Here is a 14,553-nt window from a genome sequence, read left to right on the forward strand (position 1 = left end):
CCCCACCTGAGAACAGGTAATCCCCCCCCACCTGAGAACAGGTAATCCTCCCCTCCTCCTCCTCACCTGAGAACAGGTAATCCTCCCCCTCCCCCCACCTGAGAACAGGTAATCCTCCCCCCCCCCCCCACCTGAGAACAGGTAATCCTCCCCCCTCCCCCCACCTGAGAACAGGTAATCCTCCCCCTCCCCCCACCTGAGAACAGGTAATCCTCCCCTCCTCCTCCTCACCTGAGAACAGGTAATCCTCCCCCTCCCCCCCACCTGAGAACAGGTAATCCTCCCCCCTCCCCCCACCTGAGAACAGGTAATCCTCCCCCCTCCCCCCACCTGAGAACAGGTAATCCTCCCCCTCCTCCCCACCTGAGAACAGGTAATCCTCCCCCCTCCTCCTCCTCCCCACCTGAGAACAGGTAATCCTCCCCCTCCCGCCATCTGAGAACATGTAATCCTCCCCTTCCCCCATCTGAGAACAGGTAATCCTCCCCCTCCTCCTCCCCCTCACCTGAGAACAGGTAATCCTCCCCCTCCTCCTCATCTGAGAACAGGTAACCCTCCCCCGCATCCTCCCCCTCACCTGAGAACAGGTAATCCTCCCTCTCCCCCATCTGAGAACAGGTGATCCTTCCCCCTCCCCCTACATTGGACCTATCCCGGTCAGGATGAATAATCCTCTCTCTATACAAATATTCTGTCATTTCTCGGAATTCTCCTCCTGCAGATGACAAATACCGAAGTGAAGGCCGTGATTGGTGGAAAGATCTGCGGGAGAACCTGAGAAGAGTGGTTACCATGGTAATACCTGATCCTCTGTCATTGGATAATGAGAAGTTTGTGTTCAATATTTTCACATGTCAGCAGGTCTCACCTTGTGGGAACAATTTTACCCCTCCCCCCCCCGTACTACTTCATGACGTGTTCAGTCACCTCTCCTTCATCCAGTGTTTGGTTGGATGGCGCAGTGTTTGGTTGGATGGCGCAGTGTTTGGTTGGATGGCGCAGTGTTTGGTTGGATGGATGGTTTGATGGCGCAGTGTTTGGTTGGATGGCGCAGTGTTTGGTTGGATGGTGCAGTGTTTGGTTGGATGGTGCAGTGTTTGGTTGGATGGTGCAGTGTTTGGTTGGATGGCGCAGTGTTTGGTTGGATGGATGGTTGGATGGCACAGTGTTTGGTTGGATGGATGGTTGGATGGCGCAGTGTTTGGTTGGATGGCGCAGTGTTTGGTTGGATGGCGCAGTGTTTGGTTGGATGGTTGGATGGCGCAGTGTTTGGTTGGATGGGGCAGTGTTTGGTTGGATGGCGCAGTGTTTGGTTGGATGGATGGTTGGATGGCGCAGTGTTTGGTTGGATGGATGGTTGGATGGCGCAGTGTTTGGTTGGATGGCGCAGTGTTTGGTTGGATGGCGCAGTGTTTGGTTGGATGGATGGTTGGATGGCGCAGTGTTTGGTTGGATGGTGCAGTGTTTGGTTGGATGGCGCAGTGTTTGGTTGGATGGCGCAGTGTTTGGTTGGATGGATGGTTGGATGGCGCAGTGTTTGGTTGGATGGCACAGTGTTTGGTTGGATGGCGCAGTGTTTGGTTGGATGGATGGTTGGATGGCGCAGTGTTTGGTTGGATGGCACAGTGTTTGGTTGGATGGCGCAGTGTTTGGTTGGATGGCGCAGTGTTTGGTTGGATGGCGTAGTGTTTGGTTGGATGGCGCAGTGTTTGGTTGGATGGCGCAGTGTTTGGTTGGATGGCGCAGTGTTTGGTTGGATGGGGCAGTGTTTGGTTGGATAGATGGTTGGATGGCGCAGTGTTTGGTTGGATGGATGGTTGAATGGTGCAGTGTTTGGTTGGATGGCGCAGTGTTTGGTTGGATGGCGCAGTGTTTGGTTGGATGGATGGTTGAATGGTGCAGTGTTTGGTTGGATGGCGTAGTGTTTGGTTGGATGGCGCAGTGTTTGGTTGGATGGCGCAATGTTTGGTTGGATGGCGCAGTGTTTGGTTGGATGGCGCAGTGTTTGGTTGGATGGTTGGATGGCGCAGTGTATGGTTGGATGGCGTAGTGTTTGGTTGGATGGCGCAGTGTTTGGTTGGATGGCGTAGTGGTTGGTTGGATGGCGTAGTGGTTGGTTGGATGGCGCAGTGTATGGTTGGATGGCGCAGTGTTTGGTTGAATGGTGCAGTGTTTGGTTGGATGGCGCAGTGTTTGGTTGGATGGCGCAGTGTTTGGTTGGATGGCGCAGTGTTTGGTTGGATGGCGCAGTGTTTGGTTGGATGGATGGTTTGATGGCGCAGTGTTTGGTTGGATGGCGCAGTGTTTGGTTGGATGGTGCAGTGTTTGGTTGGATGGTGCAGTGTTTGGTTGGATGGTGCAGTGTTTGGTTGGATGGTGCAGTGTTTGGTTGGATGGTGCAGTGTTTGGTTGGATGGTGCAGTGTTTGGTTGGATGGCGCAGTGTTTGGTTGGATGGATGGTTGGATGGCACAGTGTTTGGTTGGATGGATGGTTGGATGGCGCAGTGTTTGGTTGGATGGCGCAGTGTTTGGTTGGATGGCGCAGTGTTTGGTTGGATGGCGCAGTGTTTGGTTGGATGGATGGTTGGATGGCGCAGTGTTTGGTTGGATGGTGCAGTGTTTGGTTGGATGGCGCAGTGTTTGGTTGGATGGCGCAGTGTTTGGTTGGATGGATGGTTGGATGGCGCAGTGTTTGGTTGGATGGCACAGTGTTTGGTTGGATGGCGCAGTGTTTGGTTGGATGGCGCAGTGTTTGGTTGGATGGCGTAGTGTTTGGTTGGATGGCGCAGTGTTTGGTTGGATGGCGCAGTGTTTGGTTGGATGGCGCAGTGTTTGGTTGGATGGGGCAGTGTTTGGTTGGATAGATGGTTGGATGGCGCAGTGTTTGGTTGGATGGTGCAGTGTTTGGTTGGATGGCGCAGTGTTTGGTTGGATGGCGCAGTGTTTGGTTGGATGGATGGTTGGATGGCGCAGTGTTTGGTTGGATGGCACAGTGTTTGGTTGGATGGCGCAGTGTTTGGTTGGATGGCGCAGTGTTTGGTTGGATGGCGTAGTGTTTGGTTGGATGGCGCAGTGTTTGGTTGGATGGCGCAGTGTTTGGTTGGATGGCGCAGTGTTTGGTTGGATGGTGCAGTGTTTGGTTGGATGGGGCAGTGTTTGGTTGGATGGATGGTTGAATGGTGCAGTGTTTGGTTGGATGGCGCAGTGTTTGGTTGGATGGCGCAGTGTTTGGTTGGATGGATGGTTGAATGGTGCAGTGTTTGGTTGGATGGCGTAGTGTTTGGTTGGATGGCGCAGTGTTTGGTTGGATGGCGCAATGTTTGGTTGGATGGCGCAGTGTTTGGTTGGATGGCGCAGTGTTTGGTTGGATGGTTGGATGGCGCAGTGTATGGTTGGATGGCGTAGTGTTTGGTTGGATGGCGCAGTGTTTGGTTGGATGGCGTAGTGGTTGGTTGGATGGCGTAGTGGTTGGTTGGATGGCGCAGTGTATGGTTGGATGGCGCAGTGTTTGGTTGAATGGTGCAGTGTTTGGTTGGATGGCGCAGTGTTTGGTTGGATGGCGCAGTGTTTGGTTGGATGGCGCAGTGTTTGGTTGGATGGCGCAGTCTTTGGTTGGATGGCGCAGTGTTTGGTTGGATGGCGCAGTGTTTGGTTGGATGGTTGGATGGCGCAGTGTATGGTTGGATGGCGCAGTGTATGGTTGGATGGCGCAGTGTTTGGTTGGATGGCGCAGTGTTTGGTTGGATGGCGCAGTCTTTGGTTGGATGGCGCAGTGTTTGGTTGGATGGCGCAGTGTTTGGTTGGATGGTTGGATGGCGCAGTGTATGGTTGGATGGCGCAGTGTATGGTTGGATGGATGGTTGTATGGCGTAGTGTTTGGTTGGATGGCGCAGTGTTTGGTTGGATGGATGGTTGGATGGCGCAGTGTTTGGTTGGATGGCGCAGTGTTTGGTTGGATGGCGCAGTGTTTGGTTGGATGGCGCAGTGTTTGGTTGGATGGCGCAGTGTTTGGTTGGATGGTGCAGTGTTTGGTTGGATGGCGCAGTGTTTGGTTGGATGGATGGTTGGATGGCGCAGTGTTTGGTTGGATGGCGCAGTGTTTGGTTGGATGGCGCAGTGTATGGTTGGATGGATGGTTGAATGGTGCAGTGTTTGGTTGGATGGCGCAGTGTTTGGTTGGATGGATGGTTGGATGGCGCAGTGTTTGGTTGGATGGCGCAGTGTTTGGTTGGATGGATGGTTGGATGGCGCAGTGTTTGGTTGGATGGATGGTTGAATGGTGCAGTGTTTGGTTGGATGGCGCAGTGTTTGGTTGGATGGCGCAGTGTTTGGTTGGATGGCGCAGTGTTTGGTTGGATGGCGCAGTGTTTGGTTGGACGGCGCAGTGTTTGGTTGGATGGCGCAGTGTTTGGTTGGATGGATGGTTGAATGGTGCAGTGTTTGGTTGGATGGCGCAGTGTTTGGTTGGATGGCGCAGTGTTTGGTTGGATGGATGGTTGAATGGTGCAGTGTTTGGTTGGATGGTGCAGTGTTTGGTTGGATGGATGGTTGGATGGTGCAGTGTTTGGTTGGATGGCGCAGTGTTTGGTTGGATGGCGCAGTGTTTGGTTGGATGAATGGTTGGATGGCGCAGTGTTTGGTTGGATGGCGCAGTGTTTGGTTGGATGGATGGTTGGATGGCACAGTGTTTGGTTGGATGGTGCAGGGTTTGGTTGGATGGTGCAGTGTTTGGTTGGATGGGGCAGTGTTTGGTTGGATAGATGGTTGGATGGCGCAGTGTTTGGTTGGATGGCGTAGTGTTTGGTTGGATGGCGCAGTGTTTGGTTGGATGGCGCAGTGTTTGGTTGGATGGCACAGTGTTTGGTTGGATGGCGCAGTGTTTGGTTGGATGGGGCAGTGTTTGGTTGGATAGATGGTTGGATGGGGCAGTGTTTGGTTGGATGGATGGTTGAATGGTGCAGTGTTTGGTTGGATGGCGCAGTGTTTGGTTGGATGGCGTAGTGTTTGGTTGGATGGCGCAGTGTTTGGTTGGATGGCGCAGTGTTTGGTTGGATGGCGCAGTGTTTGGTTGGATGGCGCAGTGTTTGGTTGGATGGCGCAGTGTTTGGTTGGATGGCGCAGTGTTTGGTTGGATGGATGGTTGAATGGTGCAGTGTTTGGTTGGATGGCGCAGTGTTTGGTTGGATGGCGCAGTGTTTGGTTGGATGGATGGTTGAATGGTGCAGTGTTTGGTTGGATGGTGCAGTGTTTGGTTGGATGGTGCAGTGTTTGGTTGAATGGTGCAGTGTTTGGTTGGATGGCGCAGTGTTTGGTTGGATGGCGCAGTGTTTGGTTGGATGGATGGTTGAATGGTGCAGTGTTTGGTTGGATGGCGCAGTGTTTGGTTGGATGGTGCAGTGTTTGGTTGGATGGTGCAGTGTTTGGTTGGATGGCGCAGTGTTTGGTTGGATGGCGCAGTGTTTGGTTAGATGGCGCAGTGTTTGGTTGGATAGTGCAGTGTTTGGTTGGATGGCGCAGTGTTTGGTTGGATGGTGCAGTGTTTGGTTGGATGGCGCAGTGTTTGGTTGGATGGTGCAGGGTTTGGTTGGATGGCGCAGTGTTTGGTTGGATGGGGCAGTGTTTGGTTGGATAGATGGTTGGATGGCGCAGTGTTTGGTTGGATGGATGGTTGAATGGTGCAGTGTTTGGTTGGATGGCGCAGTGTTTGGTTGGATGGCGTAGTGTTTGGTTGGATGGCGCAGTGTTTGGTTGGATGGCGTAGTGTTTGGTTGGATGGCGCAGTGTTTGGTTGGATGGCGCAGTGTTTGGTTGGATGGCGCAGTGTTTGGTTGGATGGTTGGATGGCGCAGTGTATGGTTGGATGGCGTAGTGTTTGGTTGGATGGCGCAGTGTATGGTTGGATGGCGCAGTGTTTGGTTGAATGGTGCAGTGTTTGGTTGGATGGCGCAGTGTTTGGTTGGATGGCGCAGTGTTTGGTTGGATGGCGTAGTGTTTGGTTGGATGGCGCAGTGTTTGGTTGGATGGTGCAGTGTTTGGTTGGATGGTTGGATGGTTGGATGGCGCAGTGTATGGTTGGATGGCGTAGTGTTTGGTTGGATGGCGCAGTGTTTGGTTGGATGGATGGTTGGATGGCGCAGTGTTTGGTTGGATGGCGCAGTGTTTGGTTGGATGGCGCAGTGTTTGGTTGGATGGCGCAGTGTTTGGTTGGATGGCGCAGTGTTTGGTTGGATGGCGCAGTGTTTGGTTGAATGGCGCAGTGTTTGGTTTTATGGCACAGTGTTTGGTTGGCTGGCGCAGTGTTTGGATGGATGGTTGGATGGCGCAGTGTTTGGTTGGATGGGGCAGTGTTTGGTTGGATGGCACAGTGTTTGGTTGGATGGCGCAGTGTTTGGATGGATGGTTGGATGGCGCAGTGTTTGGTTGAATGGCGCAGTGTTTGGTTTTATGGCACAGTGTTTGGTTGGATGGCGCAGTGTTTGGTTGGATGGATGGTTGGACGGCGCAGTGTTTGGTTGGCTGGCGCAGTGTTTGGTTGGATGGGGCAGTGTTTGGTTGGATGGCACAGTGTTTGGTTGGATGGCGCAGTGTTTGGATGGATGGTTGGATGGCGCAGTGTTTGGTTGAATGGCGCAGTGTTTGGTTGGATGGCGCAGTGTTTGGTTGGATGGCGCAGTGTTTGGTTGGATGGCGCAGTGTTTGGTTGGATGGCGCAGTGTTTGGTTGGATGGCGCAGTGTATGGTTGGATGGATGGTTGAATGGTGCAGTGTTTGGTTGGATGGCGCAGTGTTTGGTTGGATGGATGGTTGGATGGCGCAGTGTTTGGTTGGATGGCGCAGTGTTTGGTTGGATGGATGGTTGGATGGCGCAGTGTTTGGTTGGATGGATGGTTGAATGGTGCAGTGTTTGGTTGGATGGCGCAGTGTTTGGTTGGATGGCGCAGTGTTTGGTTGGATGGCGCAGTGTTTGGTTGGATGGCGCAGTGTTTGGTTGGATGGCGCAGTGTTTGGTTGGATGGCGCAGTGTTTGGTTGGATGGATGGTTGAATGGTGCAGTGTTTGGTTGGATGGCGCAGTGTTTGGTTGGATGGCGCAGTGTTTGGTTGGATGGATGGTTGAATGGTGCAGTGTTTGGTTGGATGGTGCAGTGTTTGGTTGGATGGATGGTTGGATGGTGCAGTGTTTGGTTGGATGGCGCAGTGTTTGGTTGGATGGCGCAGTGTTTGGTTGGATGGATGGTTGGATGGCGCAGTGTTTGGTTGGATGGCGCAGTGTTTGGTTGGATGGATGGTTGGATGGCACAGTGTTTGGTTGGATGGTGCAGGGTTTGGTTGGATGGTGCAGTGTTTGGTTGGATGGGGCAGTGTTTGGTTGGATAGATGGTTGGATGGCGCAGTGTTTGGTTGGATGGCGTAGTGTTTGGTTGGATGGCGCAGTGTTTGGTTGGATGGCGCAGTGTTTGGTTGGATGGCACAGTGTTTGGTTGGATGGCGCAGTGTTTGGTTGGATGGGGCAGTGTTTGGTTGGATAGATGGTTGGATGGGGCAGTGTTTGGTTGGATGGATGGTTGAATGGTGCAGTGTTTGGTTGGATGGCGCAGTGTTTGGTTGGATGGCGTAGTGTTTGGTTGGATGGCGCAGTGTTTGGTTGGATGGCGCAGTGTTTGGTTGGATGGCGCAGTGTTTGGTTGGATGGCGCAGTGTTTGGTTGGATGGCGCAGTGTTTGGTTGGATGGCGCAGTGTTTGGTTGGATGGATGGTTGAATGGTGCAGTGTTTGGTTGGATGGCGCAGTGTTTGGTTGGATGGCGCAGTGTTTGGTTGGATGGATGGTTGAATGGTGCAGTGTTTGGTTGGATGGTGCAGTGTTTGGTTGGATGGTGCAGTGTTTGGTTGAATGGTGCAGTGTTTGGTTGGATGGCGCAGTGTTTGGTTGGATGGCGCAGTGTTTGGTTGGATGGATGGTTGAATGGTGCAGTGTTTGGTTGGATGGCGCAGTGTTTGGTTGGATGGTGCAGTGTTTGGTTGGATGGTGCAGTGTTTGGTTGGATGGCGCAGTGTTTGGTTGGATGGCGCAGTGTTTGGTTGGATGGCGCAGTGTTTGGTTGGATGGTGCAGTGTTTGGTTGGATGGCGCAGTGTTTGGATGGATGGTGCAGTGTTTGGTTGGATGGCGCAGTGTTTGGTTGGATGGTGCAGGGTTTGGTTGGATGGCGCAGTGTTTGGTTGGATGGGGCAGTGTTTGGTTGGATAGATGGTTGGATGGCGCAGTGTTTGGTTGGATGGATGGTTGAATGGTGCAGTGTTTGGTTGGATGGCGCAGTGTTTGGTTGGATGGCGTAGTGTTTGGTTGGATGGCGCAGTGTTTGGTTGGATGGCGTAGTGTTTGGTTGGATGGCGCAGTGTTTGGTTGGATGGCGCAGTGTTTGGTTGGATGGCGCAGTGTTTGGTTGGATGGTTGGATGGCGCAGTGTATGGTTGGATGGCGTAGTGTTTGGTTGGATGGCGCAGTGTATGGTTGGATGGCGCAGTGTTTGGTTGAATGGTGCAGTGTTTGGTTGGATGGCGCAGTGTTTGGTTGGATGGCGCAGTGTTTGGTTGGATGGCGTAGTGTTTGGTTGGATGGCGCAGTGTTTGGTTGGATGGTGCAGTGTTTGGTTGGATGGTTGGATGGTTGGATGGCGCAGTGTATGGTTGGATGGCGTAGTGTTTGGTTGGATGGCGCAGTGTTTGGTTGGATGGATGGTTGGATGGCGCAGTGTTTGGTTGGATGGCGCAGTGTTTGGTTGGATGGCGCAGTGTTTGGTTGGATGGCGCAGTGTTTGGTTGGATGGCGCAGTGTTTGGTTGGATGGCGCAGTGTTTGGTTGAATGGCGCAGTGTTTGGTTTTATGGCACAGTGTTTGGTTGGCTGGCGCAGTGTTTGGATGGATGGTTGGATGGCGCAGTGTTTGGTTGGATGGGGCAGTGTTTGGTTGGATGGCACAGTGTTTGGTTGGATGGCGCAGTGTTTGGATGGATGGTTGGATGGCGCAGTGTTTGGTTGAATGGCGCAGTGTTTGGTTTTATGGCACAGTGTTTGGTTGGATGGCGCAGTGTTTGGTTGGATGGATGGTTGGACGGCGCAGTGTTTGGTTGGCTGGCGCAGTGTTTGGTTGGATGGGGCAGTGTTTGGTTGGATGGCACAGTGTTTGGTTGGATGGCGCAGTGTTTGGATGGATGGTTGGATGGCGCAGTGTTTGGTTGAATGGCGCAGTGTTTGGTTGGATGGCGCAGTGTTTGGTTGGATGGCGCAGTGTTTGGTTGGATGGCGCAGTGTTTGGTTGGATGGCGCAGTGTTTGGTTGGATGGCGCAGTGTATGGTTGGATGGATGGTTGAATGGTGCAGTGTTTGTTTGGATGGCGCAGTTTTTGGTTGGATGGATGGTTGGATGGCGCAGTGTTTGGTTGGATGGCGCAGTGTTTGGTTGGATGGATGGTTGAATGGTGCAGTGTTTGGTTGGATGGCGCAGTGTTTGGTTGGATGGCGCAGTGTTTGGTTGGATGGCGCAGTGTTTGGTTGGATGGCGCAGTGTTTGGTTGGATGGTGCAGTGTATGGTTGGATGGCGCAGTGTTTGGTTGGATGGATGGTTGGATGGCGCAGTGTTTGGTTGGATGGCGCAGTGTTTGGTTGGATGGCGCAGTGTATGGTTGGATGGCGCAGTGTTTGGTTGGATGGCGCTGTGTTTGGTTGGATGGTGCAGTGGTTGGATGGCGCAGTGTTTGGTTGGATGGCGCAGTGTTTGGTTGGATGGATGGTTGGATGGCACAGTGTTTGGTTGGATGGCGCAGTGTTTGGTTGGATGGCGCAGTGTTTGGTTGGATGGCGCAGTGTTTGGTTGGATGGCGCTGTGTATGGTTGGATGGCGCAGTGTTTGGTTGGATGGCGCAGTGTTTGGTTGGATGGATGGTTGAATGGTGCAGTGTTTGGTTGGATGGCGCAGTGTTTGGTTGGATGGCGCAGTGTTTGGTTGGATGGATGGTTGAATGGTGCAGTGTTTGGTTGGATGGCGCAGTGTTTGGTTGGATGGTGCAGTGTTTGGTTGGATGGTGCAGTGTTTGGTTGGATGGCGCAGTGTTTGGTTGGATGGCGCAGTGTTTGGTTGGATGGCGCAGTGTTTGGTTGGATGGCGCAGTGTTTGGTTAGATGGTGCAGTGTTTGGTTGGATAGTGCAGTGTTTGGTTGGATGGCGCAGTGTTTGGTTGGATGGATGGTTGGATGGCGCAGTGTTTGGTTGGATGGCGCAGTGTTTGGTTGGATGGCGCAGTGTTTGGTTAAATGGCGCAGTGTTTGGTTGGATAGAGCTGTGTTTGGTTGGATGGCGCAGTGTTTGGTTAGATGGTGCAGTGTTTGGTTGGATGGCGCAGTGTTTGGTTGGATGGCGCAGTGTTTGGTTGGATGGTGCAGTGTTTGGTTGGATGGTGCAGTGTTTGGTTGGATGGCGCAGTGTTTGGATGGATGGTTGGATGGCGCAGTGTTTGGTTGGATGGTGCAGTGTTTGGTTGGATGGTGCAGTGTTTGGTTGGATGGTGCAGTGTTTGGTTGGATGGCGCAGTGTTTGGATGGATGGTTGGATGGCGCAGTGTTTGGTTGGATGGCGCAGTGTTTGGTTGGATGGTGCAGTGTTTGGTTGGATGGCGCAGTGTTTGGATGGATGGTTGGATGGCGCAGTGTTTGGTTGGATGGCGCAGTGTTTGGTTGGATGGCGCAGTGTTTGGTTAAATGGCGCAGTGTTTGGTTGGATAGAGCTGTGTTTGGTTGGATGGATGGTTGGATGGCGCAGTGTTTGGTTGGGTGGCGTAGTGTTTGGTTGGATGGCGCAGTGTTTGGTTGGATGGATGGTTGGATGGCGCAGTGTTTGGTTGGATGGCGCAGTGTTTGGTTGGATGGCGCAGTGTTTGGTTGGATGGCGCAGTGTTTGGTTGGATGGCGCAGTGTTTGGTTGGATGGTGCAGTGTTTGGTTGGATGGTGCAGTGTTTGGTTGGATGGCGCAGTGTTTGGTTGGATGGTGCAGTGTTTGGTTGGATGGTGCAGTGTTTGGTTGGATGGCGCAGTGTTTGGTTGGATGGCGCAGTGTTTGGTTGGATGGATGGTTGGATGGCGCAGTGTTTGGTTGGATGGCGCAGTGTTTGGTTGGATGGTGCAGTGTTTGGTTGGATGGTGCAGTGTTTGGTTGGATGGCGCAGTGTTTGGTTGGATGGCGCAGTGTTTGGTTGGATGGTGCAGTGTTTGGTTGGATGGCGGAGTGTTTGGTTGGATGGCTGGTTGGATGGCGCAGTGTTTGGTTGGATGGCGCAGTGTTTGGTTGGATGGTGCAGTGTTTGGTTGGATGGCGCAGTGTTTGGTTGGATGGATGGTTGGATGGTGCAGTGTTTGGTTGGATGGCGCAGTGTTTGGTTGGATGGTGCAGTGTTTGGTTGGATGGCGCAGTGTTTGGTTGGATGGCGCAGTGTTTGGTTGGATGGCGCAGTGTTTGGTTGGATGGCGCAGTGTTTGGTTGGATGGCGCAGTGTTTGGTTAGATGGTGCAGTGTTTGGTTGGATAGTGCAGTGTTTGGTTGGATGGCGCAGTGTTTGGATGGATGGTTGGATGGCGCAGTGTTTGGTTGGATGGCGCAGTGTTTGGTTGGATGGCGCAGTGTTTGGTTAAATGGCGCAGTGTTTGGTTGGATAGAGCTGTGTTTGGTTGGATGGCGCAGTGTTTGGTTAGATGGTGCAGTGTTTGGTTGGATGGCGCAGTGTTTGGTTGGATGGCGCAGTGTTTGGTTGGATGGTGCAGTGTTTGGTTGGATGGTGCAGTGTTTGGTTGGATGGCGCAGTGTTTGGATGGATGGTTGGATGGCGCAGTGTTTGGTTGGATGGTGCAGTGTTTGGTTGGATGGTGCAGTGTTTGGTTGGATGGTGCAGTGTTTGGTTGGATGGCACAGTGTTTGGATGGATGGTTGGATGGCGCAGTGTTTGGTTGGATGGCGCAGTGTTTGGTTGGATGGTGCAGTGTTTGGTTGGATGGCGCAGTGTTTGGATGGATGGTTGGATGGCGCAGTGTTTGGTTGGATGGCGCAGTGTTTGGTTGGATGGCGCAGTGTTTGGTTAAATGGCGCAGTGTTTGGTTGGATAGAGCTGTGTTTGGTTGGATGGATGGTTGGATGGCGCAGTGTTTGGTTGGGTGGCGTAGTGTTTGGTTGGATGGCGCAGTGTTTGGTTGGATGGATGGTTGGATGGCGCAGTGTTTGGTTGGATGGCGCAGTGTTTGGTTGGATGGCGCAGTGTTTGGTTGGATGGCGCAGTGTTTGGTTGGATGGTGCAGTGTTTGGTTGGATGGTGCAGTGTTTGGTTGGATGGCGCAGTGTTTGGTTGGATGGTGCAGTGTTTGGTTGGATGGTGCAGTGTTTGGTTGGATGGCGCAGTGTTTGGTTGGATGGCGCAGTGTTTGGTTGGATGGATGGTTGGATGGCGCAGTGTTTGGTTGGATGGCGCAGTGTTTGGTTGGATGGTGCAGTGTTTGGTTGGATGGTGCAGTGTTTGGTTGGATGGCGCAGTGTTTGGTTGGATGGCGCAGTGTTTGGTTGGATGGATGGTTGGATGGCGCAGTGTTTGGTTGGATGGCGCAGTGTTTGGTTGGATGGTGCAGTGTTTGGTTGGATGGCGCAGTGTTTGGTTGGATGACGTAGTGTTTGGTTGGATGGCGCAGTGTTTGGTTGGATGGATGGTTGGATGGCACAGTGTTTGGTTGGATGGCGCAGTGTTTGGTTGGATGGCGCAGTGTTTGGTTGGATGGCGCAGTGTTTGGTTGGATGGCGCTGTGTTTGGTTGGATGGTGCAGTGTTTGGTTGGATGGCGCAGTGTTTGGTTGGATGGATGGTTGGATGGCGCAGTGTTTGGTTGGATGGCGCAGTGTTTGGTTGGATGGCGCTGTGTATGGTTGGATGGCGCAGTGTTTGGTTGGATGGCGCAGTGTTTGGTTAAATGGCGCAGTGTTTGGTTGGATAGAGCTGTGTTTGGTTGGATGGCGCAGTGTTTGGTTGGATGGCGTAGTGTTTGGTTGGATGGCGCAGTGTTTGGTTGGATGGATGGTTGGATGGCGCAGTGTTTGGTTGGATGGCGCAGTGTTTGGTTGGATGGCGCAGTGTTTGGTTGGATGGCGCAGTGTTTGGTTGGATGGATGGTTGGATGGCGCAGTGTTTGGTTGGATGGCGCAGTGTTTGGTTGGATGGCGCAGTGTTTGGTTGGATGGCGCTGTGTTTGGTTGGATGGTGCAGTGTTTGGTTGGATGGCGCAGTGTTTGGTTGGATGGATGGTTGGATGGCGCAGTGTTTGGTTGGATGGCGCAGTGTTTGGTTGGATGGCGCTGTGTATGGTTGGATGGCGCAGTGTTTGGTTGGATGGCGCAGTGTTTGGTTGGATGGCGCAGTGTTTGGTTGGATGGATGGTTGGATGGCGCAGTGTTTGGTTGGATGGTGCAGTGTTTGGTTGGATGGCGCAGTGTTTGGTTGGATGGCGGAGTGTTTGGTTGGATGGGGCAGTGTTTGGTTGGATGGATGGTTGGATGGCGCAGTGTTTGGTTGGATGGCGCAGTGTTTGGTTGGATGGCGCAGTGTTTGGTTGGATGGCGCAGTGTTTGGTTGGATGGATGGTTGGATGGCGCAGTGTTTGGTTGGATGGCGCAGTGTTTGGTTGGATGGCGCTGTGTTTGGTTGGATGGCGCAGTGTTTGGTTGGATGGCGCAGTGTTTGGTTGGATGGATGGTTGGATGGCGCAGTGTTTGGTTGAATGGCGAAGTGTTTGGTTGGATGGATGGTTGGATGGCGCAGTGTTTGGTTGGATGGCGCAGTGTTTGGTTGGATGGCGCAGTGTTTGGTTGAATGGCGCAGTGTTTGGTTGGATGGATGGTTGGATGGCGCAGTGTTTGGTTGGATGGCGCAGAACAATGAAGATCCTGAATTGGCTAGACACACTCTGCCCCTGTGGTGGGGGGGGGGGGGGAGGGTTGTAATGGAGGAACACTCTGCCCCTGTGGGGGGGGGTTGTAATGGAGGAACACCCTGTGGTGGGGGGGGTTGTAATAGATGGAACACCCTGTGGTGGGGGGGGTTGTAATAGATGGAACACCCTGTGGTGGGGGGGGGTTGTAATGGAGGAACACCCTGTGGTGGGGGGGGTTGTAATGGAGGAACACTCTGCCTCTGTGGGGGGGGGGGGTTGTAATGGAGGAACACCCTGTGGTGGGGGGGGTTGTAATGGAGGAACACCATGTGGTGGGGAGGGTTGTAATGGTGGAACACCCTGTGTGGTAGGGGGGGGGGGGTTGTAATGGAGGAACACCATGTGGTGGGGGGGGGGTTGTAATGGAGGAACACTCTGCCCCTGTGGGGGGGGGGTTGTAATGGTGGAACACCCTGCGGTGGGGAGGGTTGTAATGGAGGAACACTCTGCCCCTGTGGGGGGGGGGGGGTTGTAATGGAGGAACATCCTGTGGTGGGGGGGGTTGTAATGGTGGAACACCCTGTGGTGGTGGGGG

The 14,553-nt window shown here is 53.2% G+C and overlaps 1 protein-coding gene across 1 annotated transcript in view; it reads left to right on the forward strand.

The window, feature by feature from the left end:
* The first annotated feature begins 59 nt into the window (after positions 1–59).
* Positions 60–14,553, forward strand: part of WDR97 (WD repeat domain 97) — an 87,582-nt gene continuing 73,088 nt past the window's right edge. Inside the window, exons 1-2 of the mRNA XM_040347376.1 lie at positions 60–76; positions 722–795. Coding sequence (XP_040203310.1) covers positions 793–795 — 3 coding nt within the window. The 5' untranslated portion in view covers positions 60–76; positions 722–792. The remainder of the gene's footprint in view (positions 77–721; positions 796–14,553) is intronic.

The sequence above is a fragment of the Rana temporaria genome, chromosome 4 (genome assembly GCF_905171775.1).
Source record: "Rana temporaria chromosome 4, aRanTem1.1, whole genome shotgun sequence".
Taxonomy (NCBI): domain Eukaryota; kingdom Metazoa; phylum Chordata; class Amphibia; order Anura; family Ranidae; genus Rana; species Rana temporaria.